This window comes from Sylvia atricapilla, chromosome 14, assembly GCF_009819655.1.
Source record: "Sylvia atricapilla isolate bSylAtr1 chromosome 14, bSylAtr1.pri, whole genome shotgun sequence".
Lineage (NCBI taxonomy): Eukaryota > Metazoa > Chordata > Aves > Passeriformes > Sylviidae > Sylvia > Sylvia atricapilla.
In genome coordinates this window covers 413,485-431,762 of record NC_089153.1, presented here as the reverse complement: position 1 = coordinate 431,762, position 18,278 = coordinate 413,485, and the positions used below count along the sequence as shown (strand labels likewise).

General features: G+C 44.5%; 1 protein-coding gene across 1 annotated transcript; it reads right to left on the bottom strand.

The window, feature by feature from the left end:
- Nucleotides 1–4,817: 4,817 nt before the first annotated feature.
- Nucleotides 4,818–17,591, bottom strand: GABRP (gamma-aminobutyric acid type A receptor subunit pi). Its single transcript, XM_066328796.1, has 9 exons — nt 17,505–17,591; nt 16,071–16,180; nt 13,883–13,950; nt 12,640–12,857; nt 11,781–11,863; nt 9,325–9,462; nt 7,944–8,096; nt 7,252–7,433; nt 4,818–6,840 (listed from the first exon to the last, which is right to left on the bottom strand). Exons 1-9 carry the CDS (start codon nt 17,558–17,560, stop codon nt 6,526–6,528), a joined length of 1,323 nt encoding a protein of 440 aa, XP_066184893.1. The 5' UTR covers nt 17,561–17,591; the 3' UTR covers nt 4,818–6,525.
- Nucleotides 17,592–18,278: the final 687 nt, after the last annotated feature.

The following is an 18,278-nucleotide window of genomic DNA, read 5'->3' as shown; positions in this document are numbered from 1 at the left end:
ATCTTAGAGCTGCAAGACAGTGAGTGTATTGCAAGGAGGTACCTCCTGTGAGGTGGCACAGAGAAAACTCACGGATATCCTAGAAAGCATTTTTGGTATTTACCTGACTCATGTAATCTGAATTCTTGGTGGGTTCAGCCTTTAAATTAAGAAGTGGAAGTGCCTGCAGTCTTATTTAAACAGCTGCCACCTGGCGGATGATCTGCAGCTGAGGGTTATTTGGTCACAGATTTCTGAGATCATATGGAACAAATTGAGGTAAAAAGACTGTGGAATGACATGGAGATTTGGCCTCTGAATGTCTTTCATTATCTAGCCAGCTATGACAAGCTAAGGAGAACTCCCCACACTGGATGGATGTGTGACAGTCAAAGCAGAGGAGGGAGAGGGAGAAAGAGCAGGATGTACAGCTGAGTTTGAAGAGGCAGATTAAAGGCATAGTCCCATCTGCTTCAGGAATAAAATATGCATTATTTCAGGACGTCTCCAATCTCCAAAGCTTGCTTTGGTAGGGTAAAGTGTTGATTTTTCAGCACAAACCTTGGATTAACTCTAAATATCTCCCAGAAGGAAACAGAAGCAGCAGTGGATGAATGTCAATGCTGGAGCTGCAGGACAAACAGTGCTGTGCCCTGATCTTTCAGTCAGCAGCCCCCAGGTGTTGCCTGCAGGGTGTGGGCACAGGAGGTTCACAGCCCAGCAAGGGCAGGAGGCTGCAGTGATGGGCAGCTGGCTGCCAGCGGCTGGGAAATGACACCTTGGAGAATCATGTCCTGAACAGGGAGGTGGAGCAGCATTCACGTGCCCTAGTCTCAGTACGAAGGGCTGTGCTGGCTGTACAGCAATTTCCCTGGCTTATTCCCAGTATTTCCATATGGCATGATCAGTTCAGGAGATCTCCACTTTCCTGTGGAAACACGAGTTGGAGGATGGGCCCAGAGAGGACATGGCAAAGCAGTCCTGGGCTGCCTTATGCTTAGCTTCTTATTTGTATCACATTGTTCTGCTTTGTATAATAATAGGTGAGGTAGGTGGCTGATGCAATTTGAAGTCCTGTTGCCAGCAATTTTTGAGGTTCTGCTCTTTCAGACAATATATGGTTTGGCTCTTTATTCTGTTTTTATTTGTGTCAACATGAGTTTTAATTAAGTAAAGGTTTCTCAGTGTGGCTCCTGCCATACTTGTAGATCTGGTTCTTACACAGACATGCACAGGAGTTCTATGAGGAATAACACCAGAACACAAAAATATTTCACGTGTTCCTTCTACCTTCTCTGTCCTGCAATGGTTCCTCCCCTTGAACACCCGGAGTCAAGTTTAGAAACTAGAGTGGTCTGTCTCTCAGGCTGTACTACCTACCTATACTTGAGGTTCCTTAGAAACAGGTAATCTTGCCTCAGTGTGTTTCTATCCAAGGAATTTTATACTTGCATTATGTGCCCAAAAGAAGCATTAAAGAATGTTCAGCCTGTTATACTGGGTCATAGCAGGCTACAGATGGCTGTATCCAGTGGGTATGTGCATTACCTGCTACTGTACCTGTCTCCTAGGAAAACGTTTTCCCCCCACAGTATCCAGAACTGAGCTTCAGTTGAGGTGCTTAGCTCACCTGAGAGGAGTATCTAATTTTGTTGAAGTAAGTGGCAAACAGGGGTGACTGATGCCGTGCGCTGGTTCCTCCCAAAAGTGCTGACTGGAGCAGTCCTGGGATTTCCAGACAGGGCCTTTTCTAGGGCCAGTCCTATGTGCTGACACTGCTTTCATGAATCTCATCATTAGTGCTGTAAGCACATGAACTATAAGTTAATCTTACTGTAACATGATTATTAAATCCATTAATCAAAAGCAGATCCATAATCAACTTATTCTCCAGCTTCAAGTAAATAATTCTGCTGTGAGCTTTAAGAAAGCAATTGCTCACTAATATGCAAAATATAGTGGGGCTATTAGACTATAAGACAGTAATTGTGTAATTAAATTATAAATTTTGCATATTTTAATAACATTTTTATTATTTTCTTTGTAGGTTAAAAGGAAGGTTCATTTCTTTAAGGTTTCACATATAATTTTTAAAAAATCAAAATTAATGTCTGCCTCTTACCTGTAAGCTGATCTTTCCATGAAAGTCTTTGACCAGACTTTGGCTGATTCACCTTGCAACTGTCTCCAACAGTGGCTGACTGTAGATTTCTCCTGTTACGTACTTTAGCATATTCATTACTGGTCACTACAGACATCCAAATTTTAACTTGAAAAGATAAAAGAAGTGCCTGATGTCACTGTGCTGGTGTGAAATGCTGGATTTGTTTCAATAAAGGCTTACTGATTTCCTTTTCCCACAAGTTATTTCTTTCCAAGAAGGTAGATATATCAAGTGCTCTTTTCAAGCCTGTTCTGTGTCTCTGCTGTCTTTTAAATAGACTGAATTTCTGAAAACACTGCAGTCTTATCCAGAAACATCTGAGCTTCCCATCCCAGAACAGAAAGGTGGTGCTGGAAACATCAACAGTTGTTAATCAAGCATTTCCCTGAAGTCATTCTCTTGAGAGGTGAGAGTTGCAGCTAGGAGACTTTCACAGAAAATACCAGGAGGACATTTCACCCATATACCCTGACCACACTTCCACCCTGGCAAATACAGCCTGCTCCTCTTAACCCTTTTTTTGTACACTTCTACCATGAACTGCAGGTAGAAGCAAGAGCCATCATTGTTCTTCTTCCTGTTGAGAGGAGGACATGAACTTTTGTCCACCTTCTGCCTTTGTTTTGGGAATGCTTTTCCATCAGCTCTCTTTTTTCCACAGACCATAGGTGTCATGTTTTACTCAGGTTTCATGCAGAGTGAAGCAATTTTTGTGTCAAAGGCAGTTTCTGCGTACATCACAGTGTCATGGGAGTGCTACTAGGTACAGCAGGGCTTCAAAGGCATCAGGGCTTAGGGAAAACACATCAGACCTTGGCACACAAACCCAGAGAATAAAAGAGCAACACAAGAAAGAGTCTCTGGATGCACACGCAGCCAAGCTACAAGGAGCAGGACAGAAATCAGGCAGTGGGCTGGGGGTCCTGCAGGCAATGGGCAGGAAAGGGTGGGAAATACAAGTAGGGCTCTGGGTGGCACCCACTTATCTCTTCCACCAGGGTGTGGCTAGCATGAGTGTGAAAATGTCCAGCAATGCCAATGTGTGCCCCTTGCTATTCTCAGCCCTTCTGGGTTCAACATGCAGCAGGAGGTTGGAAAACTGGCCTGGCTCCTACTGCAGACCAGAAAAAAATGTGCTCTAAGCATTTGGAGAGTGGCTGGAAGAAACAAAATACAAAACCCCAAACTCACACAAGTTCTGACTTCAGCAATGTTTCTAGGTGCTTTCAGCTGACAGTTAGAGCAGCGTCAGCTTTGGCTGCTGTGGATGCTTGTCCAGCCCTCCACTACAGAGGCAGAGACAGGAGGAACATGAGGAGGCTGAAGCCCAAAGCTGACACTGGTGCTGCTACCAACAAAGTTCTCCAGAGTGGCAACCACAGTGTTTCCTGGGGAAGTCTAATGGAAAGGGAGATCTCCAAAACTTGCAGACAATGAATACAGAGAATTTTTTCTCAGCAACCTTAATGCTGATGGATAAGATAGTTTGCCTTGTCTAGTTTATAGAGGAGCAGCTGATAAAAAATTAATTAATAGCTGGATATTTATGAGAAGTTTCATTTAAAATAATATAGGTTTTGCCTCTGGTGGTGCTGGGTTTAGCCCTATTATTACTGGGAACTAAATCTTTAGGATATTTGACTTATAACTGTGGGACCTGTCTGTCTACAGAGCAAAGTTAGTATTTTCCAAAGCAATGGAAACTTTATAATGGAAAGTCACAGTAGCAAAAACTACCTGTCCCTAAAACCAGTCAGCAAATCAGCCACAGAGAGGAAATATAGGGAATATTCCTTTGGCTGCTCCTGCTTTCTCTCACAGCAATACTGAGTGTTCTCCATGATAGTGAATGCACAGATATTTCTATCTTGGTCCTACTCTGGGAAAGGGACTAGAAACCAAGGTGTGATATAAAGCACATTATCTCACCTTGTCTCTGCTGCACATGGATCTTGCATAAACTACTCCTGTCTCTTGAAGAAAATAGGATTCACCCCTGGTGCCAGACCTGAGCCATGTCCAAGCACTGAAGTTGCAACAAAAGCTGTGGCTAATGAAAGCAAGCCTTGTGGACAGCCACCTGCAGGAATCAGGGAATTGTTCAGGTTGGAAAAGGCCTTTCTGGGAAAGTCTGTACACAACTCATATGAGGAGTAGCTGAGGGACATGAGAAAGGAGCTCAGCCTGGAGAAAAGGAGCCTCAGGGACCTTGTTGCTCTGCACAAGCCCCTGACAGGAGGGGACAGCCGGGGGGGTCGGGCTCTGCTCCCAGGGAACAGGGACAGGAGGAGAGGGAATGGCCTCAGGCTGGGCCAGGGCAGGCTCAGGTTGGATATTATAGAAAATTTCCTCACTGGAAAGGCGGTGGCATTGGAACAGACTGTCCAGGCCAGTGGTGGAGTACCCAGTCCTGGAGAGCTTTGAAAGCCATGTAGATGTGACAATGTGACACTTGGGGACAAGGGCTAGCAGTGGCCTTGGTGGGGCTGGAGGAATAGCTGGACTCGATCATCTTGGACTGCTTTGTACAAAGAAATTCCTTTTGTTAACATTAATATTTGGCAGCTAGTGTAAAACACATTATGTCATTTTAGTTGGGTTTTAAAGAAAGAAACCAATACAGAAAAGAGATAACGATTTTTTTTTTTTAGTAGAGAATCTCTCTGAGGGGTTGTGTTCATATCACAAACATTCACTTTATTACATTTAATGGACTGAACTTCAAATGCCAGTATATACAAGTCAACACTTGATTATTGGAGTTTGTGTTTAACCACTTGCCATTGTTAGCCTGTTCCCCTCTGTCTACTTGTGCTGCTCTTTGTAAAAGTGATGATTTGTGAATATGTGGGTTAGATCCCTCACAGTACAGTGTAGTGAAGTGATTCAATAAAAAGTTATTAAAGTAAAAAATCTATAGTTTCAAGTGCTCTGCTTACCTTCTCTAGGAATCCCCAAGAAAAGATCCTTAAGTTAAGCAACACTACCTGCTGAGACTGTAACATAAGCTACAAACTGAGAAGCCCCACCCAGCCAGAACTCTGCTGAATGGAGCCACTGCAGGCAATTCCAGTTCTGCCCACATAACTGCAGGATTGCCCCGTGTCAGTGATGAAAGCAGCAGAGACCAAAAGAGGGTGCTGGGGTGGGGGAATCTGCCATAACGTTCATTTTACAACCAGCAAATAAAGACTTTCGATACTCTTAAGCTACACAGTACCAAATGGCATTTGGGTTTTAATGTAACTGTCCACCAACATTTCATTTATCTTTAAAAGAAAACTCTAGCTCCTGCTGATTGCAGGATAAACAAAGCTGACTTTGGGCAGTTTCCAGAGCCCACTTAGAATATGATTTTTCTCAAAAACATAACAGTGTTTCAGCCTAAAATAGAGAGTGAAAGGGTGATTTAGACTACCTTGCCCCAACCCACGCATCTTTTTCTCCCAGCATCACTGCTGAATTGGCACAGCTGCACAGCCACATAAAGGAAGGGATGACAAATGGGCCACTTGTGCTTATGGCTGGCAAGGAGTGAGAGCTACTTCTATCAGTGAAGGCTGAAGGTAACACTCTCCAGGACAAAAAATAATTTTTGAAGAAGACAATGAAAGTGGTAGAATCTGTTCAACTGCAAAACAGCAGGAAGAGAGTAAGAGAAGGGTTACAAAATTATTTTGCTGCCTCTATTTCATGTTCCCAAATCTCTGGAAAAATGAAGCTCTACAAATAACAACTTTCCATCTGTCTCAGGAATGGAGAACTTCAGCAAGTGCGGGTTACTTCAGTGAGTGACAGATGTTAAAAGCAGAGAGGCACCACTGAGCAGTACCAAATCACCGTCCTGGCACTGCAGCACCCGGGGCAAAGCAGCACCATGCACCGGAGCATCCCTCTGTGCTGCACTGCAGTGAGCTACTGGTGCTGCCTCAGGGCTCTCATTGCAACAGAGCAGCTATTGAGGCAGCAATCACAGTCTCTCTGTTCTCTCTGGCAAACAAAAAGTAACAGTCATTATCCTACACATCCTCTGGAACATCTCAACTCGAAGGTTCCAAGCTGCTCCAAGATACCAAAATAATTCTGCCAAGTGTAGTTCTCTGTAGCTGCTAGTGGAATCCTGCACACCCATCTATCTCCAGCCAGGTGAGGTGTGGAATGAAATGCAGGTAGGTACAAAAAAGCCCAGCACAGCCACTCAGCTGAACAGCTGCTGTCAGAGCCAGTGCTTCTGCTGCACGCTCATCTCACACACTTCTGGGTACCTCAGGAAACACAAGGAAGATTTTGTCCACATCGAATTCACAGAGGTTAGGTACCTGGATGCCCACTGGCACAATTACTTTCCTGCTGAAGTAGGAGATTGGAGCAACTAATTTCTACTAAAAATATAGATAATAAGCCCAATAAAACACATTGACCACCATGAAAAAGAAAGGGAAAAGCAATTTGGAGTAATGGTCCACATTGCCAGGGTTCTGAATTGTGAAATAACCAATAATCCTATGCATTTTGTTTCTCAAGACATACTTGATTTTCTCATGACTTTTCATGGTCAAATCACTGCAGTTAACATTATCGCTGGAAATCTCAATGCTTGTGAAGCTGATCTTCTGTTTATAGCTGGTGATGGAATTGTTGAGGATGTTGTTGATGTTAACTTCTTCCATTTCTTCAGACAGTTCATTTGCAGCCCCCTAGGAAAAAAGCGTGCACAGTTTTAAGATCTGTCTTATCCTTCAGAGGAAGGAGATCATAAGGAAAAAGACATAGGAACATAGCTTCATATTTGGTTGTCCCAATATTCAAACATACCTTTCAGCTGCTGCCTAATCCTAGGAGGGCCTTTCTGGATGTGGTCCTGTGAACCCAACAGGACTGCCAGTTAAGGCTGCTGCTCAGAAGTCTGCTAGAGAACACAGCATTCCTGTGCTATTCATGTGTTTGTTACACACAAAAGTTTAGATTTATTGCTAGTTAGGAGAAGCATTGTTGATGTATCCATAGCAGGAGACCATTTGTCTTGTTCAGTTAATGAAGAACTAATTGCTCTCAGTCCAAGACCACTGGCCTTATTAAGGTACCTCGGTCCTTACCTCTTCTGGTACTTTAGCTGCATTCTTCTGTGATGAGCTGTAGTGAGCCACTGCATATTCCACAAGGGCACCAAAGATGAAACTGAAGCAGATGCCAAGATAAACATCAATGGCCTTAATGAAGCAGTTGGTTTTTGAAAGTGAAGTTCGTGAACCGATCATCAGAGTTGTCATAGAAAGCACTGTTGTAACTCCTTAGAAAACAGAGAGACCTTTTTTGTGGACACTTGTGGAGAAGCCTTGGCCTACCCTTCTACTCATGTCATTGCCCTCTGTTGCTGGCCAGATGAAGCACATTAACTTCTTACCAAATTCAAATCATCCATCATAGCAACTGAAATGGTTTTGTCCCATTCACTGGCTTCACACAGGCTCTCCCTGCCTTCAGCAGCTTGGCTCCAATAGGCAATTTGCTATCTGCTTTTTCATGCTTTCAGTAAAAAATCCCCTCATCATCCTCCCTCCAAAGCATACCACAAAGACTGTGTGCTTTGTCCTCTACTCACTGCAGTGGATCTCCTGGTGGGCACGAATCCCTTCCACAGCATCTCCTCCACAACAACCCAGATCTGCCCCAAAGAACAGCAGAAGACGAGCAGACAATTTATCCTGGAGCAGGTAGCTCAAGAAAAGTACTGCCTACCCGGCCTTCAAAGGCTCCTCTGCCTGCTTAAGTCTTCTCCATTCCTCAGGCAAGAACTCACCAATGCAAGTTCTTGCAGGCACTGAGTCCAGTGTGATCCAAAAAGAAACCCAAGACAACATGACGAGCAGAGTGGAGGGCACATAGGTCTCCAAAATAAAGTAAAGGACATTTCTTCTCAATTCAAACTGTAGTATCAGCCGGGAGTAACTGCCTGTTTATGAAACCAAGAGACTTGGTGAATGTGAGATTCCCTAGGACACCTGAAGTAAAATTGGAACAGCCCAGTACCAGCCCTTCAGCTTATGGAGCTCAGCAGAGCATATGCAGGTAACACACCTGACACAGGAGGACACACACAGCACTGAAGCAAAGAGGTATCTGAACAATACCATCTGAACAGCACACACCTTGCAAGGGGGCTCCTGCCCCTGAGCACAGCAGGAATGTTACAGCAGGGCTTCAGCTTCAAGCTGATGCTCTCACCTGTTCTCTCACACTCAGCACAGCACAACTTTCCAAACACATGCTCTGAAGGGTACTACTGGTGTGAGCCTTACCTGATGGCTGAAAAACAGACAAAACATTTGTCTCCTGATGCCAGCAGTTTCTGGCTTACATCCCAAAGCATCCCTATGCCTTCTCATCACAGAGAATCAGACCCTCGTTTTCATTAGTGAGTTGTGATTTTTTAAAATGGTATCTTTTTGTGCTCAAAAAAGTTCAGTCATCTTTTAAAAACAATTTGTTGTAAATACTGACATAAGGGTTCTGAGGCTGGATCAGTAGTGTTTTCAGGACATAGTTCTGCTGTATTAAAAAAAATCCCTTTGAAATGTATAGACAAAGTCCATATTGTTCATGGGCTGTGTATGCAACAAAATAACAAAACGTTACTTTTAAAGCCTTGTCATTCTAAGGAAGTTTTGCCCCCTTTCATAGTACCTGTAATTGGAGAAGAGTACTTTACACTGATAATGAAAAAGACATTGAATTCTGATCTACAAAAATATGTTATGGCATCATGATAGAACTGTAATTTACAAACAAATGTATATTTAAAAATTAATTTTACTTGTAGTTACTATATATATTGCTCTCTGCAATATGTATAGACTGCATACCTGGATAGAAGGAATAGAGTTTCTTCAGGTAAGTGTGGAGGAAAAAAAGGAGAATCAAAAAAAAAATTAAAATCCATCAAATGAATACAGTATATTTTAAACCTCCATATTTGTGTGGATTTCCATCTTACAGAATATCCTGACTACAACTAATAGGATGTCATCACCTTTCTGTTCATCTCGTTTCATGAGATTAAGATCTGCTAAAGGCTTTAACTGCTTTAGGACTGAGTAAAACCATCCTAGCCCACAGGAGGAGAGGAGATGGGATGGGGAATACCCAAGAGCTTTCCCTGCTTTTTTCTCTCCTGGCTTTACCTGTCTCCCGCCGTGACTTGGAGACCAGGGTGTGATAGTGCTCCACCATGTACTGGGAGAGCTGCAGCTTCTCGATGCCATGCACGGAGTCGTTTCCCCTCAGCCAGGTGAAGGTGACATCGTTCTCATTGTAGCCCCCTGAGGAGAGCACAGACACTGTGTGACTGCTGTGGCCAGGAGGAGCCCACCTGTGCCCTGCTCTCGTGCAGGGAGCAGGACCCTGGCCCCAGCACTGCAGAGTGGACAGAGGCCCCTGAGCTGTGTCTGACCACGGGGGGACATCGGCTGTGCTTCCCCTCACTGCCCTTGATCTGCTGCTTCAGATGTGGATGGGAGCACATGCCTCTGGGAATGACACACAACATTCAAGGCTGCTGAGAGCCTATTGCAGTTGTTGGCATGGAGTATTTATGTTTTTAAAGATAATCCATTGCTGACATACACAGCTTGATTAGATCCAATGGGATATTAACCCCCAAACATAGTCTCTCTTTCAGTCTGAGAGGAGAGTAGGAGAAATACAGTGGTTAAAAAAGAGAATTCAGATCTGACTGAGCCTCTTACCATGGAGCAGAAGCACATTTCACTGGGTCATCTATTCAAGTGTTTCAAAACATCAGAAAATGCGTTTTCAGTTAGTCAGGAGCTTACAGCTGAGGCTACTATGTGGTTATGAACCAAGCTCCTCTGACTGGGTACACATTGTCCAGAAAACCTGCTCATAAAAACAACTTTTTCTACATGCCATTCCTCCTCTCCTCAAAGGCATTAAGTTACTGAGGATAAATAAATGCACACAACATTTAGGTAACACCAAATTCCTGCCTCAAAGCAGTGGGACTCCACATACGCCATCTGGGTGCATGCCTCCTGGGATGTAAGCGTTTAAATGACCTCAGGTTAGACTGAGGGATACCTCAGTCTGAAGGATAAATCTTGTCCTGAGTTGCCAGCCTGCCACTCCCTTCAAAAATTTGACTTAATTTAGGAAACAGGTCCATCAGTTTCACTGATTTAATTTTTTTATTAAGAGCCCTTGTTTGAGACCATGAGTAAGGACACTGTGATTCTGATAATAACTCATTTGTCCTGCTGGAAGGAATCAGATGCAGTTGCAGCTCTATTTACACCTAATTGTGTTTTCTTATTAGACACAAATTACCAGAGCTTGGGCGTGATGAACTCCTAAATTAGGTGTCCAGAGCATGAATCCCTGAGCAGAATCCTAAACATCTGACTTTTCAAAGTTCCTAAATGGTTTTATAAATCGTGGTTACTCAGGAAAATTTTATAATAAGTGATAGATTGTTGTTAATTCATCTGGTGTATATTTAAATAACATTATTTCTGGGCACTTATCCTAATGAAATCTCCAGTGGGCAATATGTATGTAATTTCATTGGAATTATACAGCAACTGAGCATGATGTAGGACCCAATCAGTTTTAAACCAGGCCTAAACATGCTCCACTTTAGCAGAACAGGCCAATCATTATTATTTCAGGAGCTATTCTTTGTAATAAAGTGAACCATGCTGAAATAATATGATTTTAATGTGAAAATAATATGTGCTTCCCTAGGTGCTTCATGCTGCAACCCCAGAAGTTAAAAAGCTGGTATGAATTTTCCATGCTGAGATGGTGGAAGTTTGGTTTTGTGCCATGCAGCAGGAGCTGGCTGCCTGCTCATCACAGGTCTGGAGCAGCTGCACTGCGCTGGCTGAGCTTTGGGGTAACATCTCTGCAGTGGCCCACATTGCCCTGAAGTCTTTCTCAGTCTTTCTCTCTTTCATTGCCATAGGTGAGCTTTAATCTGACTGAGAGCAGAACTCACTGATAATTCCTCTTCTAGAAAGTCCCCAGCCTGAGACTCTTCTGTTGACGAGGGCCCCCATCCTCTGCATCCCCTCCCTGGTTGGGGGGCAGGTACCACAAACCTGGGTTTGGCCCTAATTTCAGCTCATGAGTTTGAGAGCCATGTTCAATTTCAATTCTTGTGAGAACCACCCTTCCCAATGTACTTTTACAGTGGGGATTTGGGGGCATGCCATAGGTAGTAGCTACCAAAAGATGTGAGAATTGTTCCTTGTACTCTATCACATGCACTTACCCCACAAGTTCGTTTTGAAGAAGCTGTGTGTTCAAAAGGACCTAAATTTTGAAAGCCAACCAATATTATGTGCAATTATTTCTGTGCAAGATTGAATTATCTACACTTAAAAATATTCTTTATTACCACTTTTTTGCATAAACTGCACAGTGATAGGAATTCTCTGGACTATGGATTACAACACAAACATTTCAAGAATGATGACATAGAAGTTGTTTTCTTTTGGACATTATAATTTGCAGGAATAAAAATCTACTCCAGGAAGCTACTGTGCTTAATCCAAATATTCAAGATGTGTAGTTACTTATGAATAAACAAATTTAGACTTTTCTAGAAGGCTATACTTACAGCTTTCTAGCTGCAATCGGCATGTTTGTGTATCCATAGGGTATTTTGACAGGTCCATGTTACAGGCAACAGTAGTAGTGATTCTGTAGGAAGAGAAAGAAATTGAAAATTGCAGTAAGAGCATGTTTTACACAGCAAACTGGATCGCAAAACTCTGCTCTATCTAGATTATTTGGACCTATGATATGAATTAATTGAGAACTCTCAAGAAAAAGCACTCTTTGCAGCCACCCCAATGAAAATATAGCCCAAGGAGGAATTTTGCTTTGATCTGGTGGGATATAGAATGTAGATTCACATTTTTTCCAATTGCTACAATTTGCTCATCTTAAGGAGTCAGCACTTGTGGCATGACTCTGGCTTGGTCTGACATGGAGGTAGGTGAGGTAACTGGGACCCCGCTACTGCAAGCTAAGGAGAGCACTGTAGGAATTGCTAACTCAAGTGCTGTGCACCTTCCTGGAGTTCATGGACAAATACACTTCTTGGTAAAAAACGGAAGTCATTGCTACCTGTTACTGGATAAGTAAATGGTTTCCCATTATCAGTTAAACTTTTACTATTGTGATGTCCTCCTTCCATTCCTCCCCTACCCCCATCTGACTGGATTTTTCCTCAGTGACACCTAAAGTCATGAGTTTTCTGAGCAGGCCTCAGGATACAGCATGTACTGTGATGGGAGATCCTGATCCTTGATAAGCATTTCCAAAGGCCCGAACAAGGGAAAGGGATCAGCAGAGAATTCACAGCTGGCTTGTTGAGCACAAACTCATGACCCGTGACAGCTGGTACCCGCTCTGTCCAAAGTAATTTTGGAAATCTATTGAGCCAGCAGCAGCAAAGCCAGAGGTCTCTGTACCTTAAGGCATATAAGACAGTGCCATTAGAGAACAGCCTGATGAGGCGGTTGCCCACAGTGACATCGTGCAGGAAGGACCTTTTTGACTCCACAATGTAGGTGTCTGGCACCCAGAGCAACTCCACCAGGCGAGCGTCCAGCGTGAAGCTCTTGTTGCCATGGAAAACCAGCCGAGGGTCTGTCCAGCACTGCTGCAGGGAGATGGTGGCTGTGTAATCCTGGGAAACAGAGCAAATCCTGGGAGCGGAGCCTGAGGATGTGTGTCCAGGCACCTGTATGGCACAGCTGGGGCACACCACGTGTGTAACAAGGGGCAGAACACATCCTTGTTCAACCTATCACAGCCAAGCTTCAAGCTTCACTTTTATCACAGATTTTCCCTCTGTAATATTTCTAATACACTTTCACTCTAAGGTGTGGAGTTTGAAGACTAAAGATTATACTTACCGTACTTTATGTTTTTAACGACCAGATACTGTAACTGATGCTTTTGTGCCCATTTTGCAGGTAAGAGAACAGATGGGAAGCACACATTTGAAGCCATACCACAACTCATTGACATTACAGATCAGTCATTGCCAAGAGCTGGGAAATTCAACAGATACTATAAATCTGGTCATCAAAGAGGCACTTTGGAGAAAAAAGGTAAGTGAATCCAACCTGTTATGTCAGGGATGTCTTAAAAAAAATCTCAAACAAGTGAAAAAGGAAAACTTGTGCCTTCTATTTTAATAGGAATTTTGAATCTAAGAACACTGGGATTAACTTGAGTTTGGCCTGCCAAAATCAACCTGCTGTGACTGGAGCATTCTCACAGTGCCCCACCAGAAAAGAATAAGCACCACCACTCAGCTCTGAAGGTGATGCTTTGCTGAGCCTTCTGGACACCTCAGGCACAGGTGGACAATGCAACTTTCTTCCTCACAAGGGATGCCACACAGGATTGGTTTCTTCTATTTCCACAGGGTCTGATTTCCAAAAGGTGCTGAGGTTTTGACCAGCAGGACTTTTGGAACCACTTCTATTTACTTGTAAACCCACATTACTATGGAATCTACACAGTCATAAATAAGCTCTGTTTTCATTCTACTGCTGAAAGTGGTCAATAGCCCTTGAACAGCAAAGCAGTTCCAAAACTACCATTTCTGTTCTGGACACACAGGAATACATGTGAGTATATATCTCAGGTATATCTCAGGTATATACCAATCTTATCTTATAAAATAAAAGTTCTTTCACTTACCATGTCACTCTCCGATATACTAGAAATACTTGCAATGTCCAGACTCATTGCAATTTGTACAGGTTCTCCTGCAGAGGGAAAGAAATACTTCAGCAGAGAGAAGGGAAGTGTGAAGGGCACAGAAAAGCTGCTCAGGATGCTGTGCAGGGTGGTCATTGTCCTCAGCCTTCCTGGCTGTCACTAAAACTGCAGAGGCCCAGAGGGTCAGACCCAGTTTCAGACCATCAGGCTCACAAATTACATGATCCGGAATGCAGATGTCACTGCTCGGGAGGGGCGGCTCTGTGTTTGGTGATGGGAGAAGGGGGCTAAATACCAAGTAGCACTGGTTGCGAAGCTCAGCAGTTTAAATGAGCAGCATTTCAGTGGCATCTGCCGTTGGACAGGCAGCCAGGGCCACTTTGTCTCTTGATCCCAGCCCACAGCAGGCACAGAGCGGCCAGGCCAGGAACCTCTGCACAGAGCACTTGCCACAGCTCAGAGAGCGCTGGTCAGCCCCAGTTCCTCCGGAGGAGGCACCGAGAGGAGAGAAGGTCCCTGGCTGCCGAGAACAGGAGGAGAAACTGCCTGAAATGCGGGGGAGCGGCGGCCTCTGCCCGCTTCCACCTCCCACCCGAGAGCGATGCGCGGAACCGAGAGCCGCGAGCGCCGGGAGCCACCGGCAGAGGGCAGCACCGCCCCGGACAGCGACACGGGGCACGGGGACACGGGGACACGGGGACACGGGCACACAGAGACACGGGGACACGGGCACACAGAGACACGGGGACACGGGGACACGGGGACACGGGGACACGGGGACGGGGACACGGGCACACAGAGACACGGGGACACGGTGACACAGAGACACGGGGACACGGGGACGCCGCGCCGGGCCGGACTCCGCCGACGCCGGAGGAGCGCGGGGCTCTCCCCAGCACAGCCCTCTGCGGGGCCTTTCCGCGTGGGACTGCTGAAACTCCTGTTCATCATCTGAATCACAGTCAGGAACCACCAATGGACACAATTTCCAAAACTCCTCACAGATGGTTTTGGCTTTGATTGTTTGTTTTAAACTCTTCATAAAGAGATTTCCTTTGCAGAAGATGTGTATTTTTTTTAAAGCGGCTGTTGTTCATGTCTGTCTATTCAGACTCAAACCCACTGTATTTACTGAACACAGGACACAGCTGTGGACTCGGCCTCTGGGGGACATCACACCAGTGTCCTGGCTGGTTTTTATTTGCTGCACATGCAGTGGATCTCTGTTATGTCGTAAAGAAGCATCTGCTCACTGGTGTCACAGGATTTAGAGGAGCTTTTCTAGACTTGCATCAGGTCAGCCATTCCAGGCATAACAAAAGGGTAAATTCTGTATTGTGTCAGACATTTCTTGCCATGGCCAGAAAAAAGGAAGCAGGTCAGGGCTGCCATTAGCAGCAGGTCAGTCTACATTGGGAAATATCCGTGGCCTTATGAAAGCTGATGGGAAATTTTTCGGTCAAACAGGGTGTCATTAATGGTTCAGACACAAAACCAAAATTAATAGAAGTAAAAATGGTCACTGCTGTTCCTTAAATTTTCAATACTTTTCATGTTCTGAACGTCATTCTGAGAAACCCTTTCCTATGTGTGATGACCGACACTCACCTACCTGGAAGGTGGGAGACCTGACACCCAAATTGCTCAAAAGCCTCAGATAAGTTCCTAAATTCCTGCCTGCTCCCTATTCTCCAGGGTCTCATCAAGGTTTGAAACAGATTTGTGTCTCAGTGTGAGGTGAAAGCATGTCAAAAATCAATAATCCTGGCAAGAAGAATGGCTTTGTTCCTCTATAGCTGCATAAATAGCTATAATAGCTGTACATGACCAAAAGTAAAGCAGAAAGGTCAGGCTCTAAACAAAAGCCTGTACAGTTAGAACAGAATTTAGTTATTTAGTCAGATCTTTCACCGAGATGTTAAAGTTTATGAATTCCTGCTCCTTACCACACAGCTGGACATGTTCCCAAGCCTTACACATACATGCACCAGCTATTAAAGACAACAGTGGATGCACAGAAAGGAAGCCAGCCTGGGACACCAACTAATTTAAAAGAAACACAACCTTTGAAACTGGAGAATCCTAAAGCAAGCTTAAAGCCTGCTCTCCCCTCCACATGAGCCTTACAGACTGACTTTAAATGCTCCCTTGTGTGGAGCCAACATACCACCGAAGTAGGGCCGGAGGTATTTGTTGTACCCCATGGTGAGGTTCTCAGATCCAGGGAGGAGTGGTGTGCCCTTGCTGTGCAAGCTGGATCCATGGCCCAGAGAGCTCCTGGGGACACAAACACCAACTGTTACATGCTGGGCTGGGCACACTTAGCGTGCAGCTGCAGCTGCTTCCAGTTTGTGCTCAAACAAACAAACAAACTGTATAGAATTGTTATTAAAACCAAGTAGATAATTGAAATCACAAGCATTTGCTCACACTGCTGTCTTGGCTGAATAATTAGCACCTCCAAGAGGTAGGAAAATAGCAAAATGCCTTGGCTGATAGCTGCAGGTTGCACACACAGTATCTTAAGAATGTTCTTAAAATTCCACAGAAAAATTAAGCAAGGTCTGTAGATCACAAGCCTGAACAATAAACCCCAATCTCCCCTTCCCACTCCTTCTTGTACAGCCTACAGAAGGAATACCCATTTCTTTTTTCCTCCCATTTATGACAACCTGAGACAAATCTCACAGCCCAAAAGCTCCTCCTTTCTAATCTCTAGTCCCCTAAATAAAGTTCATCCTCCTATCATGTGAGTGTCAGCTCCTACAGCTGCTGTCAGGAGTAATACTGGAGGGGAAAGGTACCCTTCACAGACACCCCCTCAGCCCTGGGGGCAGTGCTGCTCCAGCTGCTGGGCATACTGAGGGTCCAACTCTATATTACAACATCAAAATTTACGTTTTGTGGCTGGATATTGAAGGCAGGAGCTGTGTTATGAGGCTGACAGATTTGCACCCTCACACAGTGAGAGGGACGGGGTTTGGACTGCGAAAGGTGATTCTTATGGTGCAGGGTGTCACACCATCACCTGAGAAAAGTGTCATTGAGTGAAGGGTTAGGAGTTTGTTCTTATTTTGGGCAGGAGGAGGTGGGAGTCTGAGCCTTTGCTGCTCCCAGTGCCAGGACCCTGCTCTGGGCAGGAAGCAGCCATGGAGATACTCACATTTGTCACCAAGAGTTTTTCTTCTGTTTCCTTCACAGCTGGGTTAATAGGGCCTTGCAGCTGCAGGATTTAGACTAAACAGGACCTTACAGCAGAACCATGTTTTGCACAGTATATATATAAATACTTCAACAAATTTGGGACTTGTAGGTCCAAGGATGGTAATTACAGGGCTGGGAGCCTTGCAGACAGCATTTCTGGTAGAAAACAACAACCTGTGCTGGTTCTGAAAAGGAAATCAGGAGTTGCACTGTTGATGAACATATTGTGGTTTAGGGACCTATGCAGATTGCTCTCTCCTCTACCACATTCCTGACTGCACTCTGCCTCCTTTGGGTGGGCTGGTTAACTGGAAGCATAGTTTCCTTTTGACCCACAATATTTATGTGAAACATCATTCAAATGTTCCCTTTAAAACAAAACAAACCCTCCACTTACTTTTGGGTTGGAAGGAAAAGATACAGACTGAAGAAGGAAAAATATCTGCAGAACATGTCTGGAGATTATTTCTGTATTTGCTCTGCTTGTCTGTGAAGAAAAAAAGAAAGACAAAGTTTTGTGGCTTAAGAAAAAATATTTTAAGGGAGAGTGGGAAAAGAAATACTGCATGGTCAGAACCATCACAGAGTGTTGTTTAACATACCTGATACACAACAGCTTCTGCCCTTTTTTCTGGCTAGTATCACTTTTCAGCATGTTCTATCACTTACCACATAAAGGACCCTGGTGACAACTCAGGTCTTGAAGTCCTCGACAAATACTTGCTCCTCTCCTATCAGTATGGGATGGCACTGATGTTGAGAATGGCACCACAGGAAGGGATTGATTAAATAGGAAGATGTGTGGGTAGTTCCCAGAGCAGTCAGACTCTGAAGCCAAGAGAGAGCCTACCCAGAGATAAGAGTTTCAGCCTCTTTTAGTCCCAGGCTCCCCTGCCCAGCCTCACAGAAGTGCTGTAACTCTGTGTTCCACCGACTGTACCTGGGATAAATGCTGCTATTAACAGCAGTGCTGGCAAGCCACTCATCATGCAGCACAGCATGAGGTCATTGCACTTCAAATGGGTTTCGTTGACTTTTCTGGGAGTGGAACCAAATTTGGCTCGTGCTGGCCTTGGAGCAGGTGCCAGAGTGGCAACTCTGAACTGTGTTTCACTCCACTCTGATCTCCAGCTCCTTCCTGGAAGTCCTGCTCCAGTCACACACCTTTTTT